The following is a 17,730-nucleotide window of genomic DNA, read 5'->3' on the forward strand; positions in this document are numbered from 1 at the left end:
CGGAATAGCAAATACCCCTGCAGTTTGTAGTATTACACTATGCTGTGAACAGTACAGTATGCAGAATTTCATTATTAACGGAATGCTCACATGGTCAAAAAAAATACATTTGATATAAAAAAATAAAGTGCCCCTATTATTCTATTTTAAACGTTCCTAATTTTGTTTGGAGGTCTGCTACAGTAAGTTTACATGCATCCAATGTCCAAAAAACAATATACATTGAAGGATCACCTCTTTTTTCACAGTGTCTGAATAATGTATTCAGTTTCTCTAAACCCCTCCTTTCTGAGAGCTTCCTCTTCTCTGATTGGTCAGATAACCCAGTCTGTTGTGATTGGACTACAGATTACAGCGTGTGTTGGAAACGAAACCCTCATTAGCATATCTGAATTTCAGCTCCGGAGGCTTCCTCTGCGCTTGATACATAGTCCTACGAACAGTAACAATGTATCAAATCCAGTGCGAGTCCTCATTCTATGGAATATGAAAATATGGAGGTGGATTCACAGCGCAGAAAACAGTGCCTTCTCGACATGTTGACAACACAACATGCTTCTACAACATGTTGCTTCTCAGCTAAAACTACAGTGTTTGAGGACGGGTCAAAGTACTAAGTACTAAATGAAGACCATAGGCTGGCATTATGCAAATTTGTTGCAAAGCTACGTAGATTTGTTATGGAAGTGAGACTGGATTTGCTGACGACTCGTTTTGGCATTTCAGAATCGTTTCTTTCTTTTAGGACACAGTAACTTTATTTGTCATGCACTTTGATGTATTTGATATACATTACACACTGCATGAAAGGTAACATTCAAAAGAGAATAATAGGGGCACTTAAATTAAATAATAAATTTTTTGTTGTGATGCATGTAAAGCTAGGGATAGATTTTTTTAACACCCAGCATTTGTAAACATTCAAACCCATTTAAATTCCACATGCAACATGACACAGAACCTTTTTCTGAGGTGCGTGGATAGAAGTCAAATGAACTGAATAATGTGGTGTCCTAGTGGTGAAGCCTCTAGGCTGGTATCACAAAGGGCAGAGGTTCAAACTTTAGAAATGGAATAGAGATCTCCTGCAGTCCCCTATACGTCTAATGCCCTTAAGCAAGTCGGATTGCTTTATCTGCAAGTACTGTAAGTGTCTGTTAAGTGACTAATTAACAGAATACTAATACAGATGTTCTTGTCAAACAATAGAAATCTGCTGGCTCCGTCCACCTAATCTTAATAGAAAATGAAGATAATAAGCTGAAACTAATTAGGCTTCGTTTTATGTAAAGAGTTTTTAATCCTTGCGAGACCTCTTGCTTTGTCCAGCCCTCATTTATAAAGATGTGTAGAATCATTGTAGGTATTGATATGCTAATTTAGTGCTCAAGAAACATCAGTTCAAAAAATAAAAATAAATCACTGATCCCAGACTTTTGAATGCTAGTGAATGTTGTAAAAATAATATAAGGACATTTTTATGTCAGTTTTTGCCTCACTTTTAAAATAGAATCAAATACGCGTACGAGTGTTTTATAAATGAGGCTGCAGGTTTGTACTGGATGTCCTGGTAGCTTCGCAGCAGGATTTTGGCCTCTCTCTCTCTCTCTCGATCTAACAGCAGTCAGTAGATCTGCATATATATCGCCGCACATAGCCTGAAGCTATGGAAAGCTCTGAGCCGTGACTGAGACAGAGTGCAGGACAAATATTCCAATCTTAGGATGTGAATATTTAATGTAGCATTTTGCAAATGTTCATTGCAACCAACTAATCAAACCTACATAGAACTTTCTTTGAAAGTGATGAGATGAAATAACAGAGGGTCAAATTCAGAGTGGATGGGAGAGAGAGAGAGAGAAAAATCGAGAACTCAGTTTAATGGATAAACCACAGGCGGCCATAATGTGGACCAAATCTTCTGTACTATTATTGGTTCATTTCATGACTCAGGATTGAAGTATAGAATGATAGAATCACACATCATTCATCATAGACCCTGTTTATAAGGGAGGTGAAAGTAATTTATACGTTATAAAAAAAAAAGAAATGAGGTTGGTATTACTAGGCTACATTATGCAAAAGCAGCAATTTGTAAGACTCCGGGACTGTGAACATCTTATCACGTTTATAGGCATCATAAAATGAAGTCTTAGAAGTTGCTTTTACATAGCTCAGAAGATGCATAGAGATCTCATTTATGATTTTTCTTTCCTCGTTATCCACGATTATATACACTACCATTCAAAAGTTTGGAGTCAGTATGATTTTTTTTTTCTTGAATGAAACTTTTATTCAGAAATGACAAATTAAATTAATCAAAAGTGACATTTATAATGTAACAAAATATTTCTTTTTCAAATAAATGCTTTTCTTGAACACCAAATCGGCATATTAGTATGATTTTTGAAGAATCATGAAGTAATGATGCTGCAAATTCAGCTTTGCCATTAGAGGAATAAATTACATTTTAAAATATGCTATGTTATTTTAAATTGTAATAATATTTCACAATATTACTGTTTTTTAATCAACCAAATGCAGCCTTATGAGCATAAGAGACTTCTTTTAAAAACATTAATGAATCTTACAGAACTCAAGAGTTTTTTAACAATAGTGTATTTCATGTTTAAAAAGTTGATTGTATTGATATGATAATAATGGTAAAGATGTTAATACACTGACAGATCTGTCTGTTTTGTTGTTGGTCTAGCATGTGGACACGTGGTCGTTTGACGTCTTCTCACTGAATGATGCCAGTTCAGATCATTCACTGAAATTTATTTTTTATGAACTTCTGACCAGATATGATTTAATCAATCGCTTTAAGGTAAGATGTTCTCTCTGTTGTTTTCATTATAAGACCAAAAGTTCAAGATTTCAAACCGTAAAACTTTATCTCAGAGTGGTTTCCTTTGTGATATCATGGTATTGTTGATCTGAGTAAATAATAATAAGGTAATGTGAAAGATTAATGTATTTTTACATTTACCATCATTTACCATCTCTTTTGAAATCACATTTATAGCATGTTTGAATTTAACCATCATAATGACATTTCATAGCAAAGGAACCAAAAATCCAGAGGATCATCTGTGGGTTGTTATTCTAAAGTCACCATGAAATCAAAATTGACAATTCTTATTTTTTAATGAATTTTTTAATTTATTAAAAAATATATTTATCCGTGCACATTATTATTTTTTTAATTCATGTGCCCTCGTAATCTTTAATCAAAATACCTCCCCTTCCTCTTGAAACAACATCTTTTCTCTTCTCTGATGACTAGCGCGAGGGCGGGGCAACTTGTCACTCACATGAGATCGACCAATAGCAAACCACAACCATCCAACAATCCAATCAATTCCTGGTTGACAAAACCTAGTCTCGCCCTACATTTTTTCTTTTCTTGTTTGAGAAGCAGTTTCACTTAGAAATACGAGAGAATAGGGAGGAATAGACTATTGCAACTTCTGTTTCATGACGATTTTAAGGCCTTTTTGTGCATCTCCTCAGATCCCTGTTTCTGCTCTGGTGTCTTTTGTGGAGGCCTTGGAGGTGGGCTACAGCAAACACAGAAACCCATACCATAACCTAATCCACGCCGCCGACGTCACCCAGACAGTGCATTACCTTCTGCTCAAGACCGGCATGGTTGTAAGTCCAGAATTGCACCGCCTTCCCAAAAAAAGTGTATGAATTTAATCAACAGTCCTGCCATCGGGGATTTGTGTGTCTTTATGTGTACTTGGGTAAAATAATCATGTACATCGAGTTCCCTCGGTTGTTTATTATTATTATTTCTACTGAACTGAGCTGTTGAAGTATGTTTTATTAAGCCTGACACTGCACTTGAGGTATTTATTGAGGTTGGGGCCCTCAGAATGGTCCGTTCTCGCTTCATGATGCCGTTCATATACCAATCGATAGGAAGTTAATCTCCCTCGACGCCTCAAAACACACTCCTGTCACTCCCGCTGCGGGCTCATTAACCTCTCCGTGATGTGTGGACTTCACACTGGCGTTCTGACAAATGATTTGCCCCCTAGCATTTACACCACTGATGATTTCTTTTTGTTATTCTGTCTTTTTGGTGATTTAGTTCTAATACAAGATAATGTTATGCACAGAAGAATATATGTGCAGAAGAATAAAGAACTAATATCATTTAATTTCCTGTATGCTTATCTTCAGTTCAGCAGAATTATATTATTATTTATAGAAGAATACGGAATGGGGCTTTAAACTGTCTGATAACGAAGTGGGTTTTTTTAATTTTCTGAAGAAAGTTGAACACAAAAGGTGTTTGGAGTGGTTTTTGCCTTGGTGTGTGATTGTTAGGGTGGTCGCTAGGCACAAAAACATCTTTCTATTGAGTTGTCTACAAAGTCTGCACTTTAAAACAAACATTACAACACAGCCAGTGTAGTTTCATTCATGAACAAATTACTCTTTTGAGCTGTTCTATTTAGTGAATCAAAAATATACAGGACGAGTAGTGCAGTCGGATTCCTGAACGTATGACTCTTTTGAGCCTGTCCTTTTTAGTGAATCAAAAATGTAAAGTGTGACCAGTGTAGTCTGATTCCTGAACTTATGACTCTTTTGAGCCTGTCCTTTTTAGTGAATCAAAAATGTATAGTGTGACCAGTGCAGTCTGATTCCTGAACGTATGACTCTTTTGAGCCTGTCCTTTTTAGTGAATCAAAAATGTAAAGTGTGACCAGTGTAGTCTGATTCCTGAACTTGTGACTCTTTTGAGCCTGTCCTTTTTAGTGAATCAAAAATGTATAGTGTGACCAGTGCAGTCTGATTCCTGAACGTATGACTCTTTTGAGCCTGTCCTTTTTAGTGAATCAAAAATGTAAAGTGTGACCAGTGTAGTCTGATTCCTGAACTTATGACTCTTTTGAGCCAGTCCTTTTTAGTGAATCAAAAATGTATAGTGTAACCAGTGTAGTCTGATTCCTGAACTTATGACTCTTTTGAGCCTGTCCTTTTTAGTGAATCAAAAATGTATAGTGTGACCAGTGTAGTCTGATTCCTGGACTTATGACTCGTTTGAGCCTGTCCTTTTTAGTGAATCAAAAATGTATAGTGTCACCAGTGCAGTCTGATTCCTGGACTTATGACTCTTTTGAGCTAGTCCTTTTTAGTGAATCAAGAATAAACAGGAAAGCAGTGGAGTCTGATTCCGACTCTTATTACTTTTAATGAATAGTTCATAAAGACGAGTTAATGATTTGAATCAGTCTCAAATACTATCCCTGTACGTTATGGATATTATAGCGGAAATGTATCCAGAAGAATCGTAATCGAATCAAGCTTGTGAATCAGAATTGAACTGTAAATCTAAAGGGATTTTCTTGTTTCTTCAGCATTTTTCCTGTTATTTCCCTTCTTCCAGAATTGGTTAACTGAGTTAGAGATCTTCGCCATGCTGTTTGCCGCGGCTGTGCACGATTACGAACACACTGGCACTACCAACAACTTCCACATACAGACTCGGTATTATTGACAGTAAACTCCAGTCTCATTCACTTCAGCAGACCCAATACATCAGTGGCCTTGAACAGGACTTGTGTTTTACAGATCCGACACAGCCATACTATACAACGACCGTGCCGTACAGGAAAACCACCACGTGAGCGCTGCATATCGCCTCCTGCAGGAAGACGATGAAATGAACATCCTCTACAATTTGTCGAAAGACGACTGGAGGTTAGAAACGTGTGGCAAACCTCAAATTAGCTAAATCAGTAATCTTGCTTGAGGAGAACATTTTTAAGTTCCACAGGAGAACATTTTTAAGTTCCACAATGAACTTATTTTCTAGTTCAGGCTTTTATTGCAGGAGTTTTCAAACGTTTTGATGCAATAAACCACTAAATAAAATCATCTCCTTGCAATGGATCCATTTCTTATCCAATAAAGGTTGCTATATATTTTATGGTATAAAATATCTAATTTATCATGTGAATAATATATCATGATAAATATGTAAAATTAATATTATAAAATATTTTAATTTTAATATATTTATTTTAAAATATACTTTAAATGTATATTTAAATATATGAATATAATAGACTATGTAAAATGTGTTTTGTATTTTTTTTATTAATTTGACAATGTATTTTTTACTAGTAGAGCACTTTTAGATGTATAAGGAAAAAATAAAAAAATAACACTATGACTGTCAGTAGAATAAAATAGTTATTAATCTCATTATTTCTGACCAGGATGTTTAAAGCAGAATGAAAACATTTTTGGTGGTCTTTATAACACTATTTTTCATGGGACCCTCTGGGAGACCCCAGTTTGAAAACCCCTGCTTTATAAAACCTATAATAACTAATAACTAACTAATATGCCTACATGAAGAACCTATATTACATAAAATGCAGTAAATGCACGTTAAAATTATAGTATGACTGAAATTAAATATATGATCTGTCCTATGCCAGATTAAGGTCAAATATGTTTGAGTGTACAATCAAATCAAAATATATTTATTCATATATAATCAAAATATTAAATCAAATGTACATCAAAACTGGTTCTTGATAAGACGAGAGCTCTTTACTGAATGTAACATGCTGTAAAGTATTACTTCAAACTTTTCTTTCTCTCAGAGAGTTGAGAGCCCTGGTGGTCGAGATGGTCCTGGCCACCGACATGTCCTGTCACTTCCAGCAGATTAAAGCCATGAAGAACTTCCTCCAGCAGCCAGAAGCGTAAGTTCGGTCACACACATCAGGGTAACGAGGAGGAAGATAATCACACACTGTTCATTCGAAAACATTTCTGCATCTACAGATATTCATATCCACATAATGAGAGGTTGGACAGAGTGTTTATAACAGCTCTGAGGGGCTGAACATCTCTGTCCTCTGCAGGATTGATAAACCCAAGGCCTTATCCCTGTTACTGCACACCGCTGACATCAGCCACCCTGCCAAAAACTGGAACATGCACCACCGCTGGACCACCTCACTGCTGGAGGAGTTCTTCAGACAGGTCAGTGTCCCGACACCTTGGGATTTCAGTGTAACGTCTTAGATTCTAATAATATAAGTATATACGTCTTATCAAACTTATTCTGGGTCATATTGAAAAATAAATAAATAATATTTAAAAAATATACATATAATATGCTGATATAATATGAATTAATAATTGAACAAATTAACAATTAAATAATTATATAGTAATTAAAATATTAATAACTTAAATGATTAACAGTTTATTAATAATAAATTAAAAATGAATTACTTAATGAATGAATGAATTAATAATAATTGATTCCACTCCTTCAATTTTGCTATATATATATATATATATATATTAAATCAATTAAATATAAAATTAAGATATTGAAGATTAATTTAACTAAACTGTAAAGTATTTATACATATGGTATTATTTGTTTTACTTCATGTAATGCATGCTTATTTTAATAATAGAAATGTGTCCAGACAGGATCATTTTATCACTCTAACAGTGTGATGAGAATTTTATTTATTTATTTATTGCATTTAGATAATTAGAATTTGAGGACAAAATGCCCATAATTATCTTAAAACTACTGTGAACATAAAAAAAAAAAAAAAAAAAAAAACTCATTTTTGCAAAATACGTTGTCTTCCTTTTCTTTTTGATTTGACAAGATTAAATGCTGAATAATTTATACAAAAAGCTACTAAGTAAATGCCTCAAACTAAACTCTAAATGTCTGTGATCTGAATTTAATTTGCCGCAAATCCATCCTAGTTCTTCCTAGAAAGTGCTCATCATTGCAGCAGACCAATACCTTGTAAACACAGCTTTGTTTCCCAGTGGGCCTATAAAAACCCTGTGCACCCCGACTCCCGGAAATTGTGTTCACAATCAGACTGGAGATTGAGCTTTTGAGTAAGCTCTTGCTATTTTTGTGTGCAATATGCATGGTGAATGGCCTGTGGGCGTGCTGTCTGAAGCTGAGAGCAGTGTCCCGTAGACATCTTTATAGTTCTTCAATCATACAGTGAGCATTTTCTCTCTCTCTCTCTCTCTCTCTCTCTCTCTCTCTTGCTCTGTCATTTCATCGTCCATATTCCCATTCTGTGGTCATCAGCACTCTGATCTAATCTCAGATTGAGTCTTAATCTTATTTAGCATTCCAAGCCTGTAACGGCCACTGTAAAAATCCCATTAATCTCCTCTAAACATCCATTTCCCGCATTCTAACCTCAACATTTGAATCTCGGCTGCTTCACTCCATTCCATCAGCTTTTTTGCATCTCTATGAAGATGTAGAAAGTCATTCAGAGCTTCCTTTCTTGTTTGATTGAATATATAATGCGGTAGAGTTCAGTTTCCTTGCTAAATGAAAACGGATCTAATTCTGATATTAACAGTGTGTTTTTCAGACATGATTATCTCTCCAACAGTGCCATAACAATTAACTTGCCATTGTCTGATTTGATATCTCACCGGTCCCATCTTGGTGTTCCTACAAGAGTGAAATTGAATCTATGATTTATTGACGTTTAGGCTAATAACTGATCAGTTCATTGCAGGTAAATCACCCCACAGAAATTATTATAATTGTAATTTCAGGGTCAGGATGAAATATCGCTCAGCGTTGCTCAAGGAAATTGGTGATGACCGTGAAAGGTGTGATTTGCAAAACATCCTGTGGAACGTAATTTGTCAAGAGCCTATTTTCTTTAGAGGTCATAGCTTTATTATTTGGCCTAAAGACAATCATAGCAAAGATAATTACAGCTATCGTTTCTCAGGATTATCTATGATATTTGCAAATGAAGTGTTATGGGCTGATTCAGAGGAATAATGAGAATGCAGCTGAGCCGAACACAAGGGATTCCAGTTGAATTGCAATGAACCAAAATCTTTATTTCATCTGGATTGATCAAGTATTAAAGGGGTCATATCATGAGAAGTCTAATTTCTTGATCTTTGGAAATAAAAGTCAATATACTATGTAAACAATATGTACTATTACCCACTTATTGTAATAACTATAATAAGCACATAGTATGTACATGCGGAACAGGAATAAAATAAAGTGCTACCAGAATGTTCAAATCTATTAAATAACCGCTTTCATAATCAGAAATGCTAACCTGTGCTAATTGGTCCTTGCGCTCTTCTACTTTATGTTACAGGGCGATAAGGAGTCAGAGCTTGGACTTTCTTTCTCTCCTTTATGTGACCGAAAGTCTACCATGGTGGCCCAGTCTCAGATCGGTGAGTGATCAGGCTTGTGTGTGAATTAATAGGATATGGTATGCCCTGTATTATAATGCTGTGTTTCACTTTTCTAACAGGTTTCATTGATTTCATTGTGGAGCCCACCTTCACTGTGCTGACAGAGATGATTGATAAAATAGTGACTCCGCTGATCGAAGAGGCCTCACCCTCTTCTGGCCTGGCCGGATTCAGGCGCTCCAGGTGAGGACAACTGAATGAGCGGCAACAGCGCTGCACTATTAAATTATTAAAGCTCCATATTTAAAGAACTGACATTCAAAAGTTTGGGGTCTGTATTTTTTATTTGTTTTTTAGCAAATGAATACTTTTTTCTCTGCAAAGAAGCATTACATTTATAACAATTTCAAATAAATTATTCTTTTGAGCTTTCTATTCGTCAAAGAATCTTGAAAAATGTATCTTGGTTTCCACAAAAATATTAAGCAGCAAATCATCATATTAGAATGATTTCTGAAGGACCATGTGACACTGAAGACTGGAGAAATGATGCTGAAAATTCTATTTTGATCACAGGAATAAATTATATTTTTTAAATATATACAAATATAAATCAGTTATTTTAAATTGTAAAAATATTTCACATTATTCCTGATTTTACTGTGTTTTTGATCTAATAAACAAATGCAGCCTTGGTTAGCATATGAGACATTATAAAATCTTACCAACCCCAAACTTTTGAAAGCTAGTGTATATATGAAAATTATTTAAAATCATCCTTCAGTTTGTCGAAACAAGCAAAAGTCATGTGTACAGTAATTAACTTACAACAGAAGTCTATAGGGTGAGGTATTACACACAATACACAGATAAAAAATACACACAAGAATTAGTATACATGCTAACATGAGATTGGTTTGATAGAGTCACGTATTAGCTTTGTCTATCCAAAATTATATCAAAGTACTTTCATGACCATGTAAAGCCAGTAATTTCACATAACAAAAAGCAGAAATGGACTGTTTACATGGGGCAAAAACCAGCCACAGGAATTACATACTGTACTTCAGTTTAAAAGTCCGAAAACTCGACAGGACTTGTCGACAGGTGGTTATCAACAACATGCCACGGATTCTGTTTACTCTGTTTCCCAATTTCAAAGTCAATTTCTACAGTGAAATTATATGTTTGAAGATCTGCTCTGATCAAAAATATTGTATCAACAAGATATTGCTCTTGTGTAAATTGAAACTTTGTGGAACATTTTTTTTTTTCTGATTGAGTTATTAGCAAATTGATCTATCCAAAGACAAACATTTACTAAATAAGCTAAATAAACCATTTCTCTGTGTGTTTGTGCAGTCTGAATAACATCCCGTCGGATGGGAAACGGTCTAGCGTGAGAAGCACTGGTTCGGAGGGCGGCACTTCCCATAACTGCTCCATAAACGCTGTCGAATTTAAGACCTTCAAAGTCACCTGGAACGAGGAAGTGCATAAAAACCGGGAAAAATGGAAAGCACAAGCCGCCAAAGGTAGAAACGCACACACCCCATATCAAGAAAACCCTTTCATATCAAGATAAATCGAGATGTTGCACTGTAAATTATTAGTGCTGCTTGCTACTGGCGCTCAGACTAAGGGTTGGGGATTTAAACAAACCCCTAACACTAAATATTAACATTTGGCTTGTAACTTATGCTGAACATACATAAATGATACATCAAATTACAGCTAGTTTGATGATGGATCCAAGCCATATCTAGAGATCAGAAAATCATTGAGACTAAGGGCAACCACACATCATTCACAATACCTTAGTATGCAAGATCAAGCACTACTCGTCTTGTAAAAATCTAGTCTCAGAAGTATAAATGAATTCATTATAAATAAAAGATTCAAGCTTAACAAATAAACAAGCATTAATATTCCTAGCATGACTCTTGATCCCCATTTGGCACATGTTTCGTACATAAAATATGTTGTAATATTAAATTATGACTGTGGAGTGACATACGACGTGACCGCAGATCTCAGAGGAACACTTTATCATTTAGAAAAAATGTTTTCTGGCAATAGCATTAACTTGCTGTCATATTATACATCCTGTTTCGTTCATTTCTAGTCATACTTATTATAATGTAGGAGAGGAGAAAAACAAGGATAAAGAGTGTTAAACTCTGACCTGTTAATTTGAATAGCGTTTGACCAAAAGAAGATCTATACATCACATACTGAACTCTTGGCTCAATACATACAAAGAATACACTGGAGTGGATCATATAGTTTAACATTTTGAATGTATTGTTATTTCCTTTTTGTTATTTATGTACGCTGCCATTCAAAGGTTTAGGGGTCAGTAAGTTATTTTTGGTTTTTGGTTTTTTCAGAAATTACATGGACACATTAAATTGATCAAAGTTACAGTAAAGACATTTGTAATGTTACAAAAGATTTATATTTCAAATAAATGCTTTTCATTTAACGTTTTTTATTTGTCAAAGAATCCTGAAAAAAATGTATCATAATTTCCACAAAAATATGAAGCAGGAAAACTGTTTTCAACATTGATAATAATAAGAAATGTTCAAATCAGCATATTAGAATGATTTCTGAAGGATCATGTGACACTGAAGATTCAGCTTTGCCATCAAAGGAATAAATTACATTTTAAAATATATTAAAATAGAAATGTAATTAATAATAATGTCACAATAGTACAGTCTGTACTTCTGATCAAATAAAGAGACTTTTTTCAAAAACATAAAAATAAAAAAAAAGACCATATATGAACAGTAGTGTATCCAAAACAGAAGCCCGATAGTGCGACGACATATCCGATTGTCCATATTCAGTAATAATGAACTGCATTTGTGTGTGTTAGATCTAGAAGAGAAGGCCAAACAGGAAGAGATCGAGGAGACAGAAAATAAAACGGACACAGACACACACAGCAGTGACAGCAAAGATGTTAATACTAAAACAGAAGACAAAATCAACACGCACTCAACTGTGAATTCTCAAGACAAACTGAAGGAAGACACAAGAGAAGAGAAGGATGCAAAGACAGATCGAGAAGACTCAAGCAAAGCTGCAGTTGATAACAAGGAGCCCAGAGAGGAAGAGGGCAATAAAGACCCAGGGGGGGTGAATGGGGCTCAAACACCAGCGTCTGATGCCAAAGAGCCCGAGACCAGCAGTGACACGGACAACAGTCTGCGAACACTCAACGGTGAGTGTCAAAGTTTACAACAGTTCTTTACAATTATATACTGTTATTTGCAATAATATGTTCATATTTTTTAACAAAATGTGGAGCCTTTTGTGTCCTAACCAAAACACCTGTACTGACTGATACTTTAGAGTGACCTTTGACCTTTGATTTACATTATACATGACATAAACTAGTGGTTGACTGATATGGGTTATGATAATGGCCAACGCCAATTTTGATATCTAGAGACTGACTGGATGATAGCAGAAGTAAAAAAAAGTACTAAATAATAATAAAAAATAGTATGTTGAATATTAAACTTTTTAAAAAAAATTACATTTATGTGTGTAAATAATGTCAGAAATTTGTATTTATTTGATTTTAATGATTTAATTTTATATTTCCTAATTAATTTTCATTAATTTAAACCATTTCCTCAAAAAAAAAAAAAAAAAAAAAAGATTTTGGAGTAGAACTGTTATCGTATTATGCTGATGAACAATATTTCAATGCCAATATATCAGTCTATCACTATCATAACCTGTACTATACTTGCTTTCCCACTTTTTTCCTTGCTTAACATTGTCATTGTTTGTGTTGTAACCAAGCACTGTCGCATCCAAACTGGTACATGTTGGAAATAAGGTGGCTTTGTTCTTAATAGTTGTTAGTATACTTGTAGCGCACTCTAATTCTTATTCTCATAATGTGTTTTATACAGAGTGGTCAATGTTGTGTAGTGTGCTCTATAGTGTATCCAATACAATTTATAGTATGCAGTATGGTGTATAGATTGCCATGTAATGTGTAGTTTACTGTTTAGGGCCCGATATACTCAAGGCAAAGTTCTTTTTAATTCTTTGCTTAAAAGGTGAAAAGAAGTTCAAAATATGTGACCAGCGGTATACTATTAGCGAACATCCCAACGCTGCCCACACTGAGTGTGCCGTTTAGATGAATATGTAAAAATGTGATGCATGCTTTCATCTCAATAGCACAACACAATACAACAAAAATAACAATAGTGAGAAAACAGCAGTTAAGAAAGCATATAATGTGAATCTGTTTGCACAAGCTCTGCAATTCGGCACTCCAGTCAAGTAAAGTCACATTTACTTATATAGCACTTTATACAATAGATTGCTTTAAAGCAGCAGCTTTACCGTATTAAACATAAAAAAAACTGTGACAGAGTTACTTGCCAGCAGCCATATCACCCTGTAGCCCAAGACTGGTTGCCCACTGAAGCTAAGCAGGGCTGAGCCTGGTTAGTACCTTGATGGGAGACCTCCTGAGAAAACCAGGTTGCTGCTGGAAGAGGTGTTAGTGAGGCCAGCAGGGGGTGCTCACCCTGTGGTCTGTGTGGGTCCTAACGCCCCAGTATAGTGACGGGGACACTATACTGCCAAAAGAGCACCGTCCTTCGGATGAGACGTTAAACCGAGGTCCTGACTCTCTGTGGTCATTAAAAATCCCAGGATGTCCTTCGAAAAAGAGTAGGGGTGTAACCCCGGCATCCTGGCCAAATTTGCCCCTTGGCCTCTGTCCATCATGGCCTCCTAATCATCCCCATATACTGATTGGCTTCATCACTGTCTCCTCTCCACCAGTAAGCTGGTGTGTGGTGGGTGTTCTGGCGCAATATGGCTGCCGTCGCATCATCCAAGTGGATGCTGCACATTGGTGGTGGTTGAGGAGATTCCTCCCTTCTATGTAAAGCGCTTTGAGGTCTCAGAAAAAGCGCTATATAAATGTAACGAATTATTATTATTATTATTATTATTATTACTTTTGATTAGAATCACACCTTCATTTTCTACTATAATTTTTCAAACTCCCGATAGGAACTTTGTTTTGGCCTGATTTTGTTCAAAATTATGTCACACCAGTTCATTCTTCGATTTGGCTTGAAGTATATCGGGGCCTTTAATGTCCTCAAACTAGTGTACTAACTAGTGTATACTACTTACTAGTATGTTACTCTGTAATGTAGCTTGTATTGTGGTTTGAAAGCACTGTGTGCTACAGTATTCTGAATTCTGTATTTGCATTTATGTTCATCTTTTACTGTAGCTAAAAAAAAAAAAAACTAAGGGCACACTTGACAAACTCAAACAAAAAACAGAGAGCAATAATGCTGTTAAATAGTTAGTGTTGCAGGCGAAATGAGTGCTTATGTCAGAAAAGCGCTCGTCTTTTCTTTTGTTTGTTTGTTTGTCTGTTTGTATGCCCTAAGCGGACTCGGTTAGTGACTGGTGTCTTATCTGAATGTCAGGAAACGAGGAACTGAACTCACCTGACAGTGACGACAGTGAAAGCAAGAGATCAGACGGTAACACCATCATCTCCTTTAACTGCTAACGGCATCACATAGTGGCTGAATCCTAATTTATACAATGAACACTGTGTTCTAACCACTCGTACAAATGTGTCCACGCTGACAACCAAAATTACTGCAAATGAGGACACATCTGATGTTTTGACTAATGAGATTTCACTGAGGGCGGAGCTACCCTGATCATTACGACAGAAGTCTAAACTTAAGTGGCGAACAGATCGTCTTGTTCTTGGTAAGAACTAAAACTCAAATTACTAGAGCTTTTATTGAGTTTTTATTGTGTTGCACATGGTGAGGACACAGTGTACTACACCGACTACAACTTCATAAAATTGCACTCCCATAACACATCAGAGAAACTATCATCTTGGGAGTCACACTGGTCCAAAAAACAGCCATGAATACAGTCCTCTAAAAATCTAATGTAAGTAGTTTGTTATCCAGGCACCTTTAGCATACTTTTTTCAACATTATTATGATTTGGGAGGTAGAACAGATAGTATGTCAATTGGGATTCAGCCGCTATCTGCAGGAGAGAGTCACTTCAGGTTCATTTCCTCTCATAAAAAAAAAAAAAAAAAGAAAAACACATTATGTTGGTTTGTTGACACCATGCATTTTCTTTCACCTCTGCATTTCTCATTCTTGCAATTGTTCAAAAAGGAAACCATTTACTCTGCTTGTGTTGTTCCAAACCTGTATGACTTTCTTTCGCTGCATTTAGTTGATCAAAAATTATTTGAAATATATAAGTCTTTACTATTTGAATATATTTTAAAATGTAATTCATTCCTGTGATGCAAAGCAGAATTTTCAGCATCATTACTCCAGTCTTCAGTGTCACATGATCCTTCAGAAATCATTCATGCTGCTCAAGAAACACTTATTATTATTATCAATGTTGAAAACACTTGTGCTGCTTAATATTTCTGTGGAAAACGTGATACCATTTTTTCAGGATTCTCTGATGAATAGAAAGTTGAAAAGTACAGTGTTTATTTGAAATAGAAAATTTTGTAACATAAATTTCTTTACTGTCACTTTTGAACAGTTTAATGCGTCCTTGCTGAATACAAAAAATAATTATAAAGATTATTTTGAACGATGGCGTATTTTGATTCAAGGACCTTTATATATACATTTAACTGGAAAATAAGACAAAAAGTACTTTGTTCTGGAGTGCTTTCATACATACTATACCAAATCAAGATCCATCGTCCAAGATATAAAGTCAAACATCATTGTTTGCTGCATGTCCACATGACTAATAGTTTTCCGTGCTTTCTTTGGTGCTTTTAGTCCCACTTTTGTTGTATGAAAGAACAGCCAAGACATTCTACAAAATAACTCCTTTTGTGTCCCACTAAAGAAAGAAAATCATGTGGGTTTGGAACGACATTCATAATCGAAAGTCATAATGAATCCAGCACCAAACGGTAGATAAGGAGAAACCAGTTCATTCATCAAATTCATCAAAAATAAGTTCAATTCCCTCCATCTGAGCTCATGGCATGAGAGTTGTCGTATCGCCTCATTCCCCTGTCAGACATCAGTCAGAGCTGTGGAACAAGAGCTCTAAATGTGCCCAATATCTGCTCTCCTCTGCAGACTCTGAAGACGAGCACAGTAACTGTGGGATCTCCTCGTCTTCACCGGCAGAATCTGCACCTGATGCAAACTAGCAGCTCCATTTCTGCAGGACTCCAAACCCTGTGCTATGCTGTCACCTGGTGGTTCTTTTTTATTATTCATCTTTTTTTTCCTTTTTTTTTTAGGATGTTTTCTTTCTTAAAATCGCATCTTTCTGTCTCTGATGGACAATCTTCGTATTCGTTTTTTTTATTCACATCCGACTTTAAGGATGTTTGCCAGCTTTTGGTTCAGAGATGCACAAGGCCATCAGAGAACTGAGACTTTGTTAACGCAAAGAGACGTGCGGTGGGTTTTAGAAACTCTTGTCACACATGAAGACGACTGTGGAAACCATCCTGATGTTCTTCCCCCGGGGACGCGCGCAACATCTGGCAAACACCTGCGTAGACAGTGAACGGAGGGAGAACTCACATCACCTTCAACGCGGTCAAAGAATGTCTGCAGAACTAGTGTTCATTTACCTCTAATTTTATCATTGTTTGTGTTAGTTGTGGATTTGATGTTCCTGTCGTCCTGTTTTGATGTTGATACTGTACGGTTTCCATCACGTGTGTCCTCTGTATATGCTTTTCAGGAGCTTCTTGTGATTGGGGGTTTGGATCGTTAGTTTAACATTTACCAATGTCACTTTGATCATAGAAGATTTTTTCAACTCATTGAGACAAATAATCAGTTCTGTCACAATACGGCGTACTTTTGATAGAATATTCAAATCATGTTGTCGTATGTGATTTGCACAACATACATCTATATCAGCTGGATATTGTGAAATTACATAGAAAAAAATTCTAATTGTTAATATTTAGTACATTATAATTTTTAAATATATATTTTTTTGCATTAAATTGAACAAATACTGTAGAATTTTGAACCCCACTGTATGCATTAAAATAGTTGCCCTTTAAAAAAAAATCTGATTTTCTTATATGAGCCAAATCTATCGGGCCAATGTTTTTTTTCAACCCTCTGCAACTATTGTCGTCTCTTCGAGACCTTAAAAATGTAGTAAATGTACTTATTTTGACATTAGGTTGTATTCTGAATTCTCTTCTATTTTTGTATTTTATGTATATAAAATATTATATTATTTATGAAGTGTTTATAGGGAAATTTGGTATGAACAATATAGATGAATTGTTGAAGGGTGTACTATTCATGCTTACTCAAAATCTCTGAGAATTGACAGAGATAAAAAGGGATTTTTTTTTTTTTTGAATCTGGTAAATGAAGAAATAGAATAAAGTATGAGCACGAGCATCTTGATGTGTTAGATGCTGCATGCTGATATTAGTCTTTAGTTCACTGTCCTAGC

The 17,730-nt window shown here is 35.5% G+C and overlaps 2 protein-coding genes across 6 annotated transcripts in view; both read left to right on the plus strand.

Moving 5' to 3' along the window:
- Positions 1 to 17,730, plus strand: part of pde1ca (phosphodiesterase 1C, calmodulin-dependent a) — a 73,964-nt gene that overhangs the window by 52,125 nt on the left and 4,109 nt on the right. For 2 of the 5 annotated variants that reach the window (XR_014209799.1, XR_014209800.1), the window contains 10 exons: positions 2,714 to 2,830; positions 3,517 to 3,657; positions 5,408 to 5,508; positions 5,593 to 5,721; positions 6,636 to 6,737; positions 6,900 to 7,020; positions 9,171 to 9,252; positions 9,333 to 9,456; positions 10,576 to 10,748; positions 12,098 to 12,445. Coding sequence is in view for 3 of the 5 variants with exons in the window: in XM_082183662.1 (XP_082039788.1) it covers positions 2,714 to 2,830; positions 3,517 to 3,657; positions 5,408 to 5,508; positions 5,593 to 5,721; positions 6,636 to 6,737; positions 6,900 to 7,020; positions 9,171 to 9,252; positions 9,333 to 9,456; positions 10,576 to 10,748; positions 12,098 to 12,445; positions 14,703 to 14,759; positions 16,374 to 16,447 (1,569 nt within the window). In the remaining 2 variants the exon portion in view is untranslated. Of the gene's footprint in view, positions 1 to 2,713; positions 2,831 to 3,516; positions 3,658 to 5,407; positions 5,509 to 5,592; positions 5,722 to 6,635; positions 6,738 to 6,899; positions 7,021 to 9,170; positions 9,253 to 9,332; positions 9,457 to 10,575; positions 10,749 to 12,097; positions 12,446 to 14,702; positions 14,760 to 16,373 lie in introns of all 5 variants that reach the window. The other 3 variants (XM_082183662.1, XM_082183664.1, XM_082183663.1) reach the window with 3 other exon arrangements.
- The window catches only part of pks1 (polyketide synthase 1), a 126,512-nt gene that overhangs the window by 26,126 nt on the left and 82,656 nt on the right, over positions 1 to 17,730 (plus strand). The gene's annotated exons all lie outside the window — the stretch shown is intronic.

The sequence above is a fragment of the Leuciscus leuciscus genome (assembly GCF_965113295.1).
Source record: "Leuciscus leuciscus genome assembly, chromosome: 11".
Lineage (NCBI taxonomy): Eukaryota > Metazoa > Chordata > Actinopteri > Cypriniformes > Leuciscidae > Leuciscus > Leuciscus leuciscus.